Source organism: Pseudomyrmex gracilis, unplaced genomic scaffold, assembly GCF_002006095.1.
Source record: "Pseudomyrmex gracilis isolate BER0280 unplaced genomic scaffold, ASM200609v1 scaffold_230, whole genome shotgun sequence".
In the NCBI taxonomy this organism is placed as follows: domain Eukaryota; kingdom Metazoa; phylum Arthropoda; class Insecta; order Hymenoptera; family Formicidae; genus Pseudomyrmex; species Pseudomyrmex gracilis.
This window is the reverse complement of record NW_018020814.1, coordinates 21,391-40,486: the sequence shown is the minus strand read 5'-3', so window position 1 is coordinate 40,486 and position 19,096 is coordinate 21,391. Positions and strand designations below refer to the sequence as shown.

Sequence of the window (19,096 nt, the reverse complement as noted above, 5' to 3'; positions counted from 1 at the left end):
TTGAGAAAGTCCTCGCTTGAATTTGATCAAGTTTACCGTCTAGCCGGTGGCTTTGGTGTGAGATCGACGCCCATGATAGACGTTGTCGTGTCTTGAGGATGATGCCCGTCGGAGATTTTCGCGAAATCTCCGTTAACCGTCAAATTTGAACTGTATCTCGAAGCTGAATTGTTGAGAGTATGTTTCTTTCTTCTCGTCAATGTGCCCAGGGCTTCATCGAATTCCTGGTGATCCTTAGATAGACGCGGAGGCGCTATTGGTTTATCGTAAGGCTGTCTCTTGTATGTTGTCGAAACTGCGATATAAGTTACATTGTATTTTACATAGTATATAAAGTCTATATGTTGTCGACCTTTAAAACGACATTAAAAATTATTATATAAACAGTGAGATAATATTCGCATTTGCGACCTCATCAGAAAAGCTTAGTTTTTTTATCTTATTTTAATTTTGTTGACCGGCAATTTTACTGAAAATTTATCTCATGTCACCGGCTATTATTTCGTAATTGGAAGTGGAAGTAAAACAATAAAAATAAACTTTAATAAATTTTATTTAATTTAATTTTTTTTTTTTTTTTTTTAACGCATCACGAGTTAACTCGTGACCGGTCAGCAACGTTCGGCCATAAAAACACGAGTTAACTCGTGACCGGTCAACAATGTGTTAAGTATAAAATGCCTCTAAGTATATACAGTGGCTCCAAAAAAGTATTGGCACAATCACATTTGATAATAATGTAAATAATTAGGATTATATGTCTTATAATAAAATTAGAAATAAAAATGACTAATAATTTAGGCCGATATCACAGCCAAATACACAGGAAGGTAATGTGTTGATTTCTTGTTTATTGAATGTCTTCCAAACGTTTCGATCCCTAGATTCGGGATCTTCTTCAGTGGAATACGGTTAAATGGTTGTTAATGTGTCATGGATTTCCAACATAGTACATTTTACTGTTGGAAGTATTGTACTAACAGTACAATACTTCCGATTACAGGTCGCTTCATGTCGATAGTATGTACGTTTAGTTTTAACGACACTTAATCAGAAGTCGTTTTCTATTTTTTTTCGAGGGGGAAGCAGGAGGAAGGGGCGAAGCCCCTGCGGGGAGACGCAGCCCCCCCTGCCTACATGCTTTCAACACACAAAAAATGTACATGTTGTCGGGAAAAAAGATTTATTTATGAAACTTTTTTTTGATCATAACTTTTTTATAAACAATGAGCGACGGCTAAAACTTTTAGAAACGCGTATACTCGGGAAGGTCATATTTACAATATATGTGAACGAGAAGCCGATCGGAGGGGGCTCCCCTCTATTCTGTATATTTACCGTTTATATTCGATAGCTCAAAGAATTACGAGTAATTAATAAATAAAATAAACAAACCTGTTGTAATTGTCGACCTCTTTTCCATCGGTTCTGTAGTTTCTTTGCGCTTTCCGAACAATCCATTCCTGAACACAAAAATCAATTAAAGTAAATTAAATAAATAGATATTTTTGACCGCAACGTTTTTAAGTTGCCTTCCGTTTTACAAAAGAAAGACACAGCGCAGAGTTTGAACTTAAAATTACGCGCGCAATGGAACGATATGTCACTTTGATTTAGAAACTCTGATTCCGCCAGCAAACAAGACGAGCAGCAATTAGGGTAAAAGACCCAATTACCGTCACCTGTCCAATTACTGTCACCCTAAGCTATTTTATTTAAAATATTAAATAAATCCTAAAAAGTTATGCATGAAAACAATCTAACATAGAATTTTAAGTGCAATTAATATAACAAAAAATCCAGCGCTCAACATTCGCGTCTCATTTCTTTCATTTTAGGGGGTGACAGTGATAGCTCTCGCATCGTTCTTTTTTAATTATTAAATTTATAAATAAAAATAAAGAGATTTTGAGAGGCGGTATTATTTTGTTTCTTATATTAGAGACATTGAATAATACCAGATAAGAAGAAAAACACATGTTTTTGATAAATAAATAGTAAAAACAATTCGCTAACGCCAGAGTTTATTATTCGGGTGACAGTGTAATTGGGTCTTTTACTCTATGTCGCGCGCGGTTTGCGTTAAATCTTTTTAGCTAAGGTTTTTGCGGCTCTTGCTATTAGATGCACGCAAAGGTGATGAGATTGCGAGTCACATTGTTTGACACACTTAACGCACACGTTGGAAAATTCATGACGCGTAACATCATCATCATTATTATTAGGTCATCATCATTAAGCTATATCTGTTTTTTTACGTCCTAGAAATTTCGTCAATTTCGCGTCGATTAAAGTCAAACCGGAATTGAGAATTTCCGCGCGACGGAATTTTACTCGGTGAGTGTAAAAATAAACGTGAAAGTCATCGAAGAACATGCGCGTCATGTGGTCTGTAACGTCACGCAAACGCATTCTTATTTTTATCCATTGTTGTTATAAACTATACGCGCGAGTTTGGATATTCTTTTGTTTGTGCAAACGCCGATGAGACATAAGCAGCGCTTTATCGCGTATAAAAGCAAAAAGAAAATAAAAAAAGCGCAAACAAACGCGAAAGGAAATCGCGAAAAATCTCTTAAAACGGACGCGCGCGTCCGAACGGCGAAGCCTTCCTATGCATTGCGATGGTTTAAAAGCGTCGATTATAGTCATCCTCATTCCGACTAATATCACTTCCACTTTGCCGACGATCACGGCCGATAATTTAAAGAGCGCTCGCACTCGTTCAGCGTGTTCTAAAAACGTCAGGTCGCTTTTCGATTTCGACGATCGTCGCATTATATTTGTTATCGCGATAACAGATTCTTGGATTTCTTTTGCGCACAGAGTTCCGGACTCCGCGGGATATAATATCCGACTGTTATAATCAGACCGGAACTCGTTTCTAATGAAAGTATTTTTAGTCATGTGAATAATGCGAAAACACCGACGTATATGACGAGGAGCAACTTTTTCCGAGGGAAAAAAAATAAATGGCGCGCGCGACTCTCGTGTTGTTTCTAATTCCGCGCGTAATTTACAACAAAACATAATTTAAGTATTTTAAACAAATAATCGAGATAAAAAGCTCTGACAATGTCGAATCGAGAGAAATAATATATAAAATGTTTTTAAGAACGTTCTCCGAATTATTGATTTTCTTTAAATTTTCGGTATACATACACCGAAAAAATTCTATTCTTGTAAGTAGAAGATTTTATACTTACAAAATCTTCTTAAAGATTTTAGATGATATTCTTCTGAAATTAAGAATATATTCTTTATTTAAGAATATAGCCTTTTTCGATAGTAAGATATATATGTTTTTCTAGAGGCTTTTTATATTCTAATCAGTATATATTCTTATCAATATTACTATTTAGAGGATTTTCCTCTTAAAATAAGAAACTCTTCTTGGCGCCTATTTTAGTATAAAATATACTTAAAGTAAGTGGGATATCTCCTCAAAACAAGAATACAATTTTTTCGGTGTAGAAATTTATAAAATATTTGACGTTTTCGTCTTTTGTCTCCGAAAATATCAAATCTAACAAAAAGAAGTAGAATTAAATAAGAATAAAACCATAAAAGAAAAATTAAAGTGAGTAAATTTGCTCTAAAATTGTATATATTCTTATCAATATAGCAATGTGGTAAATTCCAAAATATGGAAGATTTATATTTCAATTTTTAACATGGATTTTCTATGCTGAGTCTTTGTAAAGTGGGGTTTTTTTTTTAAATTACTGACGACAATTTTCTTAGGATTTTTTTAAAAAACAAGTATGTGGTAGTGGAGAGTGTCCTAATTAAAATACGATTTTGAATAATATGGCAAGCAACTCTTTTTTTCAAACTGCAGCTTTTTTTTGTTTCTTTTTGGTTTTTTTTTTTTGCTGGATTTATGTGCGCTGTGTACTGCAGCTATTTTTGAACTTCTGCGCGGAGTAAGCGGGTCTTAGCGGTGCTGAATAGCTCAACTTAACTTTGTTACAGCAAAGTACAAACTTACTCATGAGAAGAGATATTTTAGGTTGCTAACCACTGTATTTAGGTTGCTAACCACTGTAGTCGGAGAACGTCCTTAAAGAACCAAACGCTCTTACTGTTATGTTGTTTTGTTGCAATGCTTGAGATGTTTTACGTGTTATGTATGTATGTATTTGTTAGTATAGAAGAAAAAATTCTTTGCGTAGAAGAAAAAGAGAGCAGGTATTTCAACATAGGAATGTTGCAGCCTGCGCGCATGTCATTTGGACTTTGGCCAAGCTTGCACGCTCTATCGTGTGCTATCGATAATCTAAATTACACGAGCACAAGTTCAAGTTCAATAAACCTGCAATACTTGCGAGCGATATCCGTCGAGCTTGGCTCGCATTCATTATATCATTGATTACAAATACATACTTGCATTGCATATTACGCTCTTTGTATATAAAATTTTGCACGTTCGCCCGCATATAGATCCTGTTAAGAAGTACGGCTTGTCTCGCTATGACAATATTTTCACAACCCGGGAAAAAATAGATCAGATCTAACTTAAATTTAACGAGATAAAAAAAATGGAAAAAGATAGATCTAATTAGATCCAAATTAAATCTAAATAGATATAAAGTAGATCTAAATAAATATAAGCAGATCTATTAAATTTACAGCTTTATATATATATTATTAAATCTACTTTAGATCTACTCAGATCTACTGTAATTAAAACTACTCAGATTTAAACTAAGAATGAAGAGGCTAATATGAGCCATCTAAGATTAAATAGGCCAATACGAGCCATTCCCAGGTTGTTGTGCAGGAATAAGCGTGCATGTATATATATATATACACATGTATGTATATATATATATACACATGTATATACTCAGATTTAGTTAGATTTGAGCAGATCCGAACAGATCTGAGGTGATCTAATATATAATAGATCCGAGTAGATCAAGATCTAACAATAAATAAAAGTGTAAATTTCCATAGATTTACTTTAATTTATTTAGATCTACTTTATATTTATTTAGATCTACTTTATATCTGTTTAGATTTAATTTGGATCTAATTAGATATATTTTTATATTTTTTTTATCTCGTTAAATTTAAGTTAGATCTAATCCATTTTTTCTCGGGAAGTGCTTACCAAGTCGATTTGATTGAAAAGCTGTTCGATCTTTTTTTCCGACTTCTGCCGAACGTCCAGAATTTGTGTCTAGATTCCTTCGACGATTTGATTTCGTGGCGCATCTGCGGCTGAGAACTCGTCGTATCATCGTTGAAGGGATTCAGATGTTCTGGATAATCATAAATCGATACGCTGGATCGTCTTGGCCTCGGCGACGACATGGCTCTGACTTTCCGTGAGATTTTGATCGCCGCGTCTCGATAGGAGAATATATTATTATCACGCGAAATGTCGTGAGGACACCTCAGGTACACAGGTCATCGATTTCTCTTGTCATAGTTCTAACCAAAATCCTCCGCCATCTGCAAGCTAATTTCCAAGACAAAATAAATAACGCTAAGTATCAAAGTCAACACACGAGCCTATACGCTGAATGTCCGTGCAAATTTAAATAATAATTTAAAAAATTTAAATATAATTTTCTAACTTCCTTAAATCGTGTAAATTAATATATACATCAAAATTTGAAAATTTACATATTAGGATTCTCCTTTACGGAATGCGGGAGATCCGAGTTTGAATCTTAACCGAGTTATCTCTTTCGCAATGAAGTTTTCAATTTCCACGAAGAGATAGATTAGATATTTCGCGTATTCATAATGCAAGTATCTCGTGTAAATTTTCGAATAAAATTTAAGTCAAATGTTTCGATGTTGCATTAATTTACACGATTTAGGGAAGTTGGAAGATATATTTATATTTGCACAAACATCCAGCATATATATATAAGCTCATTGACTTCAATACTTATTGTTAGTTTGAAATTTCCATTTAAATTGTTGTAAGTAAAAAAAAATGTTAATCGCGAAATCGCGATCACAGACTATTTATATGTCGTAAAATCCGTACGTCGAAAGTCTCAAGTATACTTTGGTATATATTGCAAAGTATATCGGGGTATATAAAGTAGAAATCAAATAATATATTTAATGTTACACGTACATAGATACGCAAGATATCTCAAATATCGTCAACTTAATTTTGTATATCGTCGTAATTTCCCGGTAAAAAATTTTTCACATATACTTATACGCAAATTAGAATTATTATATCTAATTATACAAATTTATATGCCGAATATGTATCCATACAATTTTATACACGGAGAATTTCTTTTTTTAAAAGAATGGCTTCAGAGATATTAAATATCAAATTACAAAATAACTCTATTAGTATCATAGATACAAAAAATTATATAAAACTATACTTTCACTATATTTTAAAAAATTTTTTGATATATAATCATATATACTTATACACAAATTAAAATTATTATATCTAATTATACAAATTTATATATATATACCAAATATGTCCATACAATTTTATACACGGAGAGATTATTTTTTTTAAAAGAATGGCTTCAGAGATATTCCATATCAAATTACAAAATAACTCTATTAGTATCATGTTAGATACAAAAAATTATATAAAACTATACTTTTACTATATTTTTAAAAATTTTTCGATATATAATCATATATACTTATACACAAATTAGAATTATTATATCTAATTATGCAAATTTATATGCCGAATATGTCCACACAATTTTATACATGGAAAATTTTTTACCGGGTTTGTACATCGTCTCTCATAATAAATACAGAACAAATAAGTGAATAATAATTTGTTACGATAAAAAGATGATAATACACTTGTCCATATGTAAAATCCATCACACAAGTTGTCAAACTCGTTGTAATTTATCAAACTCATTAGATAAATCATATTGCTAATCGCTTTTTACGCGCACAGCGTTCTTTTTTTTTTTTTTTTTTTGTTAAATTAACGCGTCGTATCATTAACAGATTATTATCATTTTACGGATCACGCGCGGGAGTGATACAGTTTGTTCGCAATTAATTACTAACGCTGACGTGTGTCGCCGACGGAGTAGTCGATGACAAGCGGTAAGCGATCCGGAGCGATATAATTGCTCGGATGTGCGCGCGTACGTAGTTCTGACAATTGCTCTCGGTTCAAATTGAACGACCCAACGAGGATGGAATCGATGATGTCCGATATCGTTGCAAGTTGTGACGACGGGAGATTAGTTAGACGGGGTGACGCGACAAACAGCAAATACCCGTAAACACGCGCACATTACATACGCTAACCCGGTTAACAAGACGTCCTCTAATCATTTGCGTGGATTACAATGCACAGCTGTACGTCGTTTGCATAACGTATAGTTGCAAACAAGCTGCGTTTCTCTCGTTCTTTGTAGCGCGGAAGATATTAACTATTTATAATTCTTAATAGTTAGCATCTTCAATCGAAGACAAACATAATGTATTTTTCTTGATTTTAACACACGCACGTCTTAGGATTACATTAAAAACAATTTACCACGCTTAAATTTTTAATTTGTTAAATAAATGTTTAATGTTATTTTTATTGTTTATTAATATTGTTTGTTTTTATTTTAACTTTGGATAAAGTTCTGAAAAGCTGAAACTTCCTGATATTGCTTTCGATTGGTATACCATTGTATTTTGGCGCGCTGATTACGAATATGATAGTGTGAAAATTATCGACAAGGTCTCATTTTCAAATTCAAAACAAAACACCTCAAAACTTATCGCTTTTTTAACATTATTTTGATAAATATTCATAGCACAAAAAGTGTTTCAAATAAAAAATTTTGATGTGTGTGAAGCTCCAACAATTTGAAAAATAAAATATAATATTCGCTCGTGTTGTAAAAACAAAGAAATTCTATGATTAAGGTCAATATCGATCTACATACGACTTCAAGACAACCATTTTTTTAATTATTTGTACTAAGCGACTGAAGATGACATCCGTGCATGTCGAAACGTTTCGCACCAAACATATATACTGTGTATCTACTTTTGTTAATGAATTTTTAATATATAGTTTTTATTTTTTCAAGACCGAAGTAACCGACGACGAAGACGTGACGAAGAACCGACTCCATTTTTCTTTCTTTTTTGTTTTTTTTTTTTAAGCTTTTTATTTTCGTTTTACTTTTTTATTTTATGTTTTTACGCTATTTTGCTTTTTTCGCTATTTACTTTTTCATGTTTTTTTTTTAAATATTTATAAAACGCTAAATAAATTACGCGGCGAAGAAGCTCACAAGAAGCAAACTTGTAACTAGTGTCTCTATAGTGAGGGTCTACTGTATTAGGCCAAGTGTGCGAGGAAAAGAAGTGTTTATTAACTTTCCTATTATCTCATTTTTTTTTTGAAGAAGAATATTGATTATTTTTGGCAAAAAATGCGTAGAACATAAATGATGTATTCTTCCAAGAGCTGCAATTTTTATTTGAAACATTTTTTATTACATGAATATAATGTTAAAAAAATAATTAGTAATAAACTGAGAGTCATCTCGGGCTCTTAAGTCTTTGCAACTGGTCGATGTAATTGGTCGTGTAGAGCCGTTCGCTGGATGTTGTGCGGAAAATATGTGTCTGTATATATATACACACATATGTATACTCCAAGTAGCCTCGGTAGCCTAAGGCTAATATTACATTTGTCGTACGACAACGATTTTAAGTATGTTGATTGGTTATCAGATAGAGTTTTATAAAGAACTCTATTTGATAGCCAATCAATATATTTCAAATCTTTGTCGTACGACAAATGTCAATACTAGCCTAACAGGGAAGGCCCGGAAAGCCGGAGATTTTCCAGGTTCGACTCCTGACTGAGGAGTTTTTTTCGCAACATATATTTTAAATTAATTTGGGGATGGGGTATCCGGGGACATATTTTCCGCACAACATTCAGCAAACGGCTCCACACGACCAATTATATTCATCGACTAGTTTAAAAAAATAATGTTAAAGAAAAAATAATGTTAAAGAACAGAGGATAATTTTTGAGTTTTTTCGAGTTTTAACATTTAAAATGACCTTGTCGGTAAGTTTCGCTATCATGTTCGTAATCGGCGCATCAAAATACAGTAATATATCAATCGATAGCGAAACCGGAGAGGTTTCAGCTTTTCGGAACCGCATTCTTAACTTTCGTTATTTTAAATTACTCGTACATTACAAGTGTGTTAATTACTAATTTTTTTTTAGTTTTTGTATTTAATGAAATATTTAAAGAAATAAATAAATTAAATTGCAACACATTAAAATATCTGCATAAACGTATCGTTGATTTTCGACCGGTACTAGATTTTTCTACGGGATTGTCTTAAATCGTTTGAATTGCGATTATTTACGATTATTTTTAAACGAAGTAAAAATAACATTTTTATTCATTTTTATTGTATCAGATCTTTTGCGATACAAAAATAGAAAGGATGAAACGCAAGTGCACGCACACACAAACACATCGCGTAGATATAGGATGTGCGCACAAATAGCGCCTAACAAATGCAATTAGCTCAATTAGCTTACTTCGCGCTTCGTTTTGTTCATCTCGGCGCGCTGTTTCTGCGACTTCGAATCAACTTTTAGAAAACGATTTTGAGAAAAAAAAATGATTCGCGTTTTTTTTTTATTCCGCAAGTAACAAATGACAAGCACCGGCGTCACACACGACAAACGACACACATGGCCGACGCGACACAAAGCCACGTTATTCGAAGGTTGTATGGTAATGTGTGTATCGTGTGATGCATATACGAATCGCTCGCGAATGCAAATGTTCGATGATGCGTAAAAGAAAGAAACATATTTTATAAATAAACTAGTAAAAACTATATTTTTTTTTTTACGTAAGAGGCAAAAAAAGAATAATTTTTCAAATATATATATTTTTTGTTTCTAGTTTTCTAATATTGATAAAATATTACAAGTGTACTGTAAAAATGATTATTTGCGGAAAATATTAACAGAGAATTCATATAATATTTTTTTGCAGAATTTCTAAGCAAACAAGTATATCTCAAGGTTGACGGGAAGAAAGCAATAAAAAAATTCAGTTCAAATGTTAAGTTGATCGCATGTTGTTTGTCTAAAACAAAATACTCGTGTGTATTACATGTTTTGCAGCGAAAGATATACGAGCACAAGATATACAAACGCGCAACGTTTTTTTGTTATTTTGAAACGCGTTAACCTGAGTGAACTTTTCATTATAAGACACACGATTATCCAATAGGGGATTGGATTTGTCTCGACAGTCTGGCGCGATTCAGTTGAACAGGATGTGCCAGATCTTTCACCTTTGAGCTCGTTGACTAATTTGGATTCAAAATGTTTTCTTAGCGAGTGCCCTAACACATTATCATTCGTTCAAACTTTTAACACCAAAAAATGTTGTTGTAAATAATCCTCGTATTGTAGAGAAACTTCGATAAAAAGACGGAAAGAAATTTTATTTTACGTATTTTTTATTGTAAATTAAATTAAATCACAAGAAATAATTTGCCAATATATCCCCCTTTCCTTGTACTCTCTCGCCCCTCTCTCTTTTGACTTCAAAGTTTGATTCCCAAAAAAAAAAGATTTTATTTTTAAATAATTTCTCCTTAACTCTCAAATAATTATTGTTTTTCCAGATCTAAAATTCTTGTTGAGAAAAAAAAAAAATTAACGCATTAAATATTGATTCTTAGATAAAAAAAAAAAAAAAAACGCGGCTTCACAAGTCTATAGCACTCCGTGTGCTGTACATATTTGCGCGCAGATTATCGGACATCAAGCGCGATCGATCGATCGCTCATTATGACGCAATCGTATGATGCACACAAGACAGTTTTCGCAACTTACCCGCAGCACGCGCGAACGTCGGAAAAAGATCTTGTATATCAAGTTAACACATCGCTGTTTCCATCGCTGCTTACGCGTACGTAAATTGTTTCTTGTACAATGCAACGCGCGGTGTAACATCACCTGCGAGAAGCGACTGGAGCATGTCGCTAACGAATATAATAACAAAGGTACTAAGTGCTCGGGCGTGACGAGGAAACTATTAGAACTTCTTTCGCGAAAAAAAAAAAAATCATATGCGAAGCTTCTCCATGTGCGTAACATATTATTATTTTTCAAATAACGATTTGATATCCATATGTATACAAGTTCCGGACGTTATGAAATTAACTAATTAAATTAATTAATTAATTAAGATCGTTTCAAGAATCTTCGTCTTCGTTTTAATATTGTGCAAAGGATATTTAATCTAATCTCTTCTCACTGTGAAAAGACGCATTTCACTGATACAAGCAAGTACTCTCGTACTTAGGATACTTATCATCAAGTGTCCGGCAAAAAAGAAAACTGATAGCTATACCCTATCTCAGGCTAACGCGGAAGAAATAAAAAGTAAAATTAATAATAACAAGAAGAAGATTCTTCGGGCTCAGGAGTCTTTAAACTAATGAATGAAATAAATTTATATATATATATATACTATATTTAAGCACATTCTCTGCACAACATCCTGCAAAACGGCTCTTACAACCCAATTTATTTCATTCATTAGTTTAAAAAGTAAAATATTTAGAAGATTCTCTAAAACACTGAACGATCATAATCACCGCGGACGCGGAACAGAAAATCCGCCTGGACATTCCCGACACTCTAAAAAAAAAAAAAAAAAAAAAAGACGTCTGGGGAAGAGAGGACGAATCACAACCTTACTCGCACTCCGTATAATCGAAGCACGCAATGACGCGGAAGCGATATAGCGGATTTTGATAAGAAAGCTGCAGAAAAAGGGGTATCTCCCTGTGCCTGCTTCAGAATCGCGTCCGTCATTAAATAAACAGATAAGAAAACTCTGTGTACTCCGAGATATATATCATATATTCTATATGTAAAATGATACGGTCAGAAAGAATTAAGTTGCAGAATGTAATATATAGAAATAGGAGATGTGTGTATGTGCTAAACGTTTCGACTTCTTTTATTGAGTCACATCTTCGGTAGTTAATACTATACAAATACGTACACCGAAAAAATTATATTCTCGCAAGTAGAAGATTTTATACTTAAAAAATCTTCTTAAAGATTTTAGATGATATTCTTCTGAAATTAAGAATATATTCTTTATTTAAGAATATATTCTTAATTTAAGAATATACACCGAAAAAATTATATTCTTGTAAGTAGAAGATTTGATACTTAAAAAATCTTCTTAAAGATTTTAGATGATATTCTTCCAAAATTAAGAATATATTCTTTATTTAAGAATATAGTCTTTTTCGATAGTGATATATATATGTTTTTCTATAGAGGCTTTTTATATTCTAATCAGTATATATTCTTATCAATATTACTATTTAGAGGATTTTNCTCTTAAAATAAGAAACTCTTCTTGGCGCCTATTTTAGTATAAAATATACTTAAAGTAAGTGGGATATCCTCAAAACAAGAATACAATTTTTTCGGTGTAGTCTTTTTCGATAGTGAGATATATATGTTTTTCTATAGAGGCTTTTTATATTCTAATCAGTATATATTCTTATCAATATTACTATTTAGAGGATTTTCCTCTTAAAATAAGAAACTCTTCTTGGCACCTATTTTAGTATAAAATATACTTAAAGTAAGTGGGATATCTCTCTCTCTCTCTCCTCAAAACAAGAATACAATTTTTTCGGTGAAGAGTTACATGAGATGCGGTATACAATATTTTTATGTTCATTCAAAGGAATCTCATCTTTGTGTGTTTTGATATAATTTATTGAAAGAATTGAGATTTCTGTAGGAGAGTAGTCTGGTATTTAAGGTATTGTGAATGTAATTGTTAATATGTTCAGTGAATGTAAACGCAAATGGGATGACAAAGTGTGTCAACGTTTTGTGAATTATTGATTGTGTTGCGTGAAGAATTATTACGATTGTGTTTGTTAAGTTTTGTATAAAAATAAATTTTCTCAATCTTTTATTCATGGTGTTGAAAATTAACCGAGTCGGATAACCATCGTTAATGCAGTATGTCAATTCAGAGTTTTATATTTTTTTTTTTTATGAAAAATTGGATTGGATAGAAGAACTGCTCTATCGATTAAGGAAAATATGGTGCCGATTTTACGGCACAAGGGATTTTGAGATAAAAAAAGTGCAAGTATCTTTCGGAATATGTTGGTTTGTGGCACCAGTCACGAACCAAGTTAATGTTGTCGCGGATGATTAGTAAATCTAGCAAGTTAAGAGTGTCCCATCCAATTCCATTTCAAGTGTAAACTGAAGTCTATTATCAATTGAGAATTCCCGATATAACAACGATTATATAACTGAAAGCTGTTTTTGATATAAAATGGAGGAAAAAAGAGATGTTTTCGTATATTATTTTATGTAGCTAGACTAACGTTTAGCATACACACATCTCTCTATTTCTATGCATCACATCCCGCAACTTGGTTCTTTCTGACCGTATCATTTTACATATAGGATTAACCATTTAAGAACTCGAGGACAATCCTCTAAACAAACACTTGATATATCATATATCTTTCAACAAAATATTCTTTTAACGTTAGTAACGATTTTGCATCGAGAGCTTTGTGTACGGTGGATCATCGTTCCAGCTTGGAAACGATCATTACGAGATTGGCGTTCCGTTAATTACCAGCTGTAATAAAGCTGCCACGCGAAGTTCTAAGTCTGGTCCGATGATTCATTGCCTCGTGCGACTGAACCCGATGACACGCGGCAAATGCAACTTATCTTATTTCTATTCGATCATTGGCGACATCATCGACGTTTGAGATGATGACCGATTAAACGTCGCGTAATGAAACTAATACAACGGAACAAATACTTATATCTTGGAATTTTCCTTTCGTTGTCAAAGCACTTTAATTTTCTCTCGAGACGTAAAAGTTTCGTCGTCGAATTTTCTTATCGTTCAATAGAAAAAAAATGTTTATATAATTCACAAGAATTGTGATTGATAAAATACTGCTACTCGGTCGAAGCAATTGTGAAAAAAATTACATAAATAAATATATATAAATATATAATAAATTATATATAAATACTAAATTATATAATTATAAAATTAGTAATTACAAACTAGTAATTACAAATGTTATCGCGAGATAGATAATTCGAGGAATAACCTTTGGTTTTTGGTGCAGAAATACTTTTAAACAATTAAATTCAATGTTTTATAGTTTATGAAAGTTTTTTCAAGAAGATTTAATAATTTTTTAAATTTATTATTTAAAAAAAAACTCACTCATATACAACACAAATATATTCAATGTTTTTGCGAAGTAATAACGACATTGTTGCTTACGTGAATAATTTGAGATAAAATTATATCCGTGAAAGAAATTAGCACGATGATTAAACCGAACAGTTTTGTTCGAGAATCATCAACGTTTCGGTGTGTGTGTGTGTATGTGTGAGAGAGAGAGTGCGCGCGGAAAACAAAGTCGAAAGTCGACTGAGAAACTCAAGAAAACATGTGAAAAGTCTTTGTTTAAAGTAAGAAAGTGTGATCATCACGCCTCGTATGAAAAGAGCGATTTTCTGGCTACGACCCAGAATCGCAGGCCGTTTCTATTTCATCGGTGATATTTTTGGATCTCAGAAAATTTAACAGAATTATATCATGCAAACGCCACGCGATGATTATTATCCAGGCTCTTCTCTTATCTAGAGAGAGAGAGAGAGAGAGAGAGATGTGATTTTACCTTTGTTTCTCAAAATTAAGTCATTTAATGCATTCAAAAAGATTGACTCAGTTTTGAATATACCGCTAACACAAAGCTTTCATAAATCTGAGAATAGAACCAGGATACTTTGACCGCGATTGAAATTTTCTCAAAAACGAACAATCGATTCGACTGCAATTTTTCACAAAATCAACATGATTCTCGATAATGTTTTTTATATGTCTCGAACGGTGAAGTAAACGTTTTAAAATAAATTCTTTCACCGCAAAGTAGATAAACGCAATCTTTGAACGATAACGTGGCGCAATAAACATTTTTTATTTTTCTCACATGTCTCGATAATTTTCTGTGCGCGTTTCCAACAAATATGTAAAAAATATTTAAAAAAATATATATCTCAAAAACCGAAAAAAAACAACGAATCGTGCGGATCTTAAGATCGTCGCAAAAATGTAAAGGCGTACGATAACGTGGCGCAATAAACATTTTTATTTTTCTCATGTCTCGATAATTTTCTGTGCGCGTTTTCCAACGAATATGTATAATAAAAAAAAATATATATATCTCAAAAACCGAAAAAAAAACAAAACGAATCGTGCGGATCTTAAGATCGTCGCAAAAAATGTAAAGGCGTACATAACGTTAACGAAGTTGAACGAGCGTTTTCGTGTCTACCCGTCATTAGGACAAATGTATCGATCAGTTGACCCTTCGTTCTCGTTCTTAAAAATCAAAGCTAATAAAAATTCGACCTCGTCAAAAATCATCAATGCAAAATTTTCGATGTAATAAGTTGACGAAGAACCATTGCTTCAAGTAGGTTTTTTATTAAAGAAGCCTGCTCGCGCGAAAAGCTTCCCTTCCGAAAATAGAATCTCTCTCTTTCAAAAGCGAATCTCTCGGCGCGGGAATCGTCGCGATCGAAAAATCGTTCGAAAGTCACTTCGCCGCCCGCGATGTAATAGATTCCGTCGCGTGTGCACAGTTTTATTTGCGGCATATGGATCATTAATGACTTTATTACAAAGAAGAAGACAGGCCAAGGTTCCGCGGTTCGAGCGCTTTCGACGAAACTATACCACGGCGTCTCAAATTTAGCACGCGGTAATTACGGGAGCGAGATGAGACGATCGCGATTCCGCGGCTCATATATCAACCTCGTATATATCGAGCCGCAAAGTCGCGTGTATATTATCTCACTCGGTAATTCTTAGGCATGACACGATAACGGTGACTTGCAACGATTACACACGGCTCTTCGTCGTCGCGAATTTCGAGCGACTTTTTTACGCGCGTTATCGCGAGCGCGGATTTTGTTAATAATATCGGATCGCGACGATTAACACGTGTACATCTTCGTGCGTGTTCTTTCGGAAAGAGATTCGAAAATGTTATTAATATTTATTATCTTAAAAAAAAAAAATCAGTCTCGCAACAAACTCGCTGGGCTTACGTAAGTGCGCGAGTCGCGCACCTCGGGTATATAATAGCAATAAGACTGCAAAGAGAGACGCGACGTACGGGTTCACGTTGAAAAGCACCGACGTCGAAGACATAGATAGTGGACGAATAGAAAATTTGCATCCCGACGTACGGTACCTGCGCGAAAGATCGTCTCAAGTCATTGTACTTACGTAAGTGAGCGTATAAAGAAGTAGCTGCTCTTCTCTCTCTCTCTTTCTTTCTCTCTCTCTTTCTCTCTCGTCGTATATATGTGACGATGTGTCGAAGCTATCCAATTGTTACGATCTCGTGGAACACGAGAGTCGATGAGGCATGTGATACACTTTCACAAAACTGATCACACTCGCCCCTCGATTCGTATGGCAACGTGAATCAAAGTTCAACGTGCGGCATCGCACTCGTATATACGTAAAAGTCGAGCGATGCGAAAAATCCTCCTATCGCTTTGAGCCACGCCGGCCGACTGATTATTACAACAGCCGGTCGGTCGGTCGGTCGGTCGTCGTCGCGTCAACGTTCGACCGCTATCGCGAATTCGCGCCGCGTTCAACGTTAAGCGGGGATTGGCCGGACTGGTTTTTGGCGCAAAGAATTCGAACTTGAATAAAAGTTTACGCATGTATATATATATATATACTATTGCTTGAGAATAATCCGTATTTAACGGTATGAAAAATGTCCTTGACGTTTTTAGCGCTTGAAAGTGCACGGTTATTCGTATCACTTGTTTTGTTTTGTTTTTTTTTTTCATTTTTTATTGTTTTTCAATTTTGTTGGAAAATCTTGCGCTTCAAAGAGTTAAAAAAAGTTTCGGAAAATAAAACAAGATTTTTAAATACTTTTATATCTGTTGCAACTTCTCTGTATCAAAACGTTTTTGTTTATAAAAATATAAAATATAAAAAATATGAATTTTATATTTTTTGTCTATATAATTGTTGTTGGAAGAAAAATTAACAGAAAATAGAAATAAAAAAGTTTCGTATAAACAGTTTTGTCAAAAGATAAAAATTAATATATGCAAAACGCAAACACAAATAAAATAATTTTACAAATAAGCAAATAAATAAGGTCACATCGAGCAATAGAAAGATATTAATACAATAAAATAAATAATTTAATGATCACGCTTTAACATGGAAATACGAAATATTTAAATATAAATATTAAAATAATTTTAAAATAATTTATTGTATTGACCGGAGTTTGAATTTCCGGATAGAGATACGCGATACATACACCGAAAAAATTGTATTCTTGTTTTGAGGATATCTCACTTACTTTAAGTATATTTTATACTAAATTAGGCGCCAAGAAGAGTTTCTTATTTTAAGAGNAAAATCCTCTAAATAGTAATATTGATAAGAATATATACTGATTAGAATATAAAAAGCCTCTATAGAAAAACATATATATCTCACTATCGAAAAAGACTATATTCTTAAATAAAGAATATATTCTTCATTTCAGAAGAATATCATCTAAAATCTTTAAGACGATTTTTTAAGTATAAAATCTTCCACTTACGAGAATATAATTTTTTCGGTGTAAGAGAACCAATGTGTGATATGAAATTTATAATAAACGCCCTTTGAACGTTATTTAAATGTTCGTAAATCGCATACGCTGACTAATGCGGATTGAATGCGAACCCGCGCATTTCTGGGCGCAGGATGCATGTTTATCGCATAGGTAGGCGTTAGTGGAACTGGCTTCGAGAGAGTTGCACAAGAAAAGAGACACAAGCCGAAGGTAAAAGTGTGTATACACAATCACGCGTTTGAAAATTAGATATATTGCACACAATCGAATTGTTAAATCCTTTTTGCGCGAAGTCGCGGTAGGGTTATTCTACTCGCATGACGTAATGTAACGTAACGTTATTATTATTCGTGCATATACGTCGCGTCGAATCGATAACGTGTGCAAAACTCGCGGAATTGCACAAGTCGCTCGTCGCGTCTAGTCGTAGTTTTTTTTTTCTTTATATTCGTCTTCGTGTGCGCGGCTTATCGCTTTGGCGCAAAATAAGGCTGTGGAAATCTCACGCGAGATATCTGCATAGCGCCGCGAGTGTATTTCGATCGATGACGGCGATGCGACATCACCCGGGTTAAATGTTATAAGTACGCGTGACATGTGTTGGGTCCGCGATTGGAAATGCATCACACTGCAGCTCATCATACTTAAGCAAATTCGCGATTAACAATTCTCAAGCGTTGTTGTTTCTCGAGCGTCTCGTAAAGTCTCGTAGCTACAACATTTTTGAATTCACGGTGTTTTAATTCGATTTCGTATCGGTGCGCGAGACAAGTACCTACTTGCATCACGATTTTTTTTTTTCTTCTCTAAATACACATATTCAATTCTATACTGATTACATCGCCGAAGTGATAAGATAGCTCTTATCACTTTATTCAGGTATGTTTGCCTAGTAGAAACGCGCGTATTCGAGAAAAACTGGTTACCGGCCAGTTACCGCGTTTTAATTTCTATACTGAAATTCTCTATAATACTTTCGGTAAGCGTGTTTTTAAACTAATTAAAAACCAAAATATCGATAGAAGAAAAAAGCTAGAAAAAAATAGCTAGTCTCGTTGGCAAGATATGAAAAATGTTGGAGATTTTTTTTTTCACAAAATAGTTTGCACACACCGAAAAAATTATATTCTCGTAAGTAGAAGATTTTAGAATTAAAAATTCTTCTTAAAGATTTTAGATGATATCCTTCTGAAATTAAATCTTTATTTAAGAATATATTCTTAATTTAAGAATATAGTCTTCTTCGATAGTGAGATATACATGTTTTTCTATAGAGGATTTTTATATTCTAATCAGTATATATTCTTATCAATATTACTATTTAGAGGATTTTCTTCTTAAAATAAAAAACTCTTCTTGGCACCTGTTTTAGT

At 33.3% G+C, this 19,096-nt stretch overlaps 1 protein-coding gene across 2 annotated transcripts in view; it reads right to left on the bottom strand.

The window, feature by feature from the left end:
* LOC109858943 overlaps nt 1-19,096 on the bottom strand; it is a 29,754-nt gene that overhangs the window by 4,502 nt on the left and 6,156 nt on the right. Inside the window, exons 1-4 of one of the 2 annotated variants that reach the window (XM_020436671.1) lie at nt 16,352-16,635; nt 5,117-5,467; nt 1,396-1,463; nt 37-295 (exon numbers count right to left, since the gene is read on the bottom strand). In XM_020436671.1, the coding sequence (XP_020292260.1) occupies nt 37-295; nt 1,396-1,463; nt 5,117-5,319 (530 nt within the window). In that variant the 5' untranslated portion in view covers nt 5,320-5,467; nt 16,352-16,635. Of the gene's footprint in view, nt 1-36; nt 296-1,395; nt 1,464-5,116; nt 5,468-16,351; nt 16,636-19,096 lie in introns of those variants that run through there. The other variant, XM_020436672.1, reaches the window with a different exon arrangement.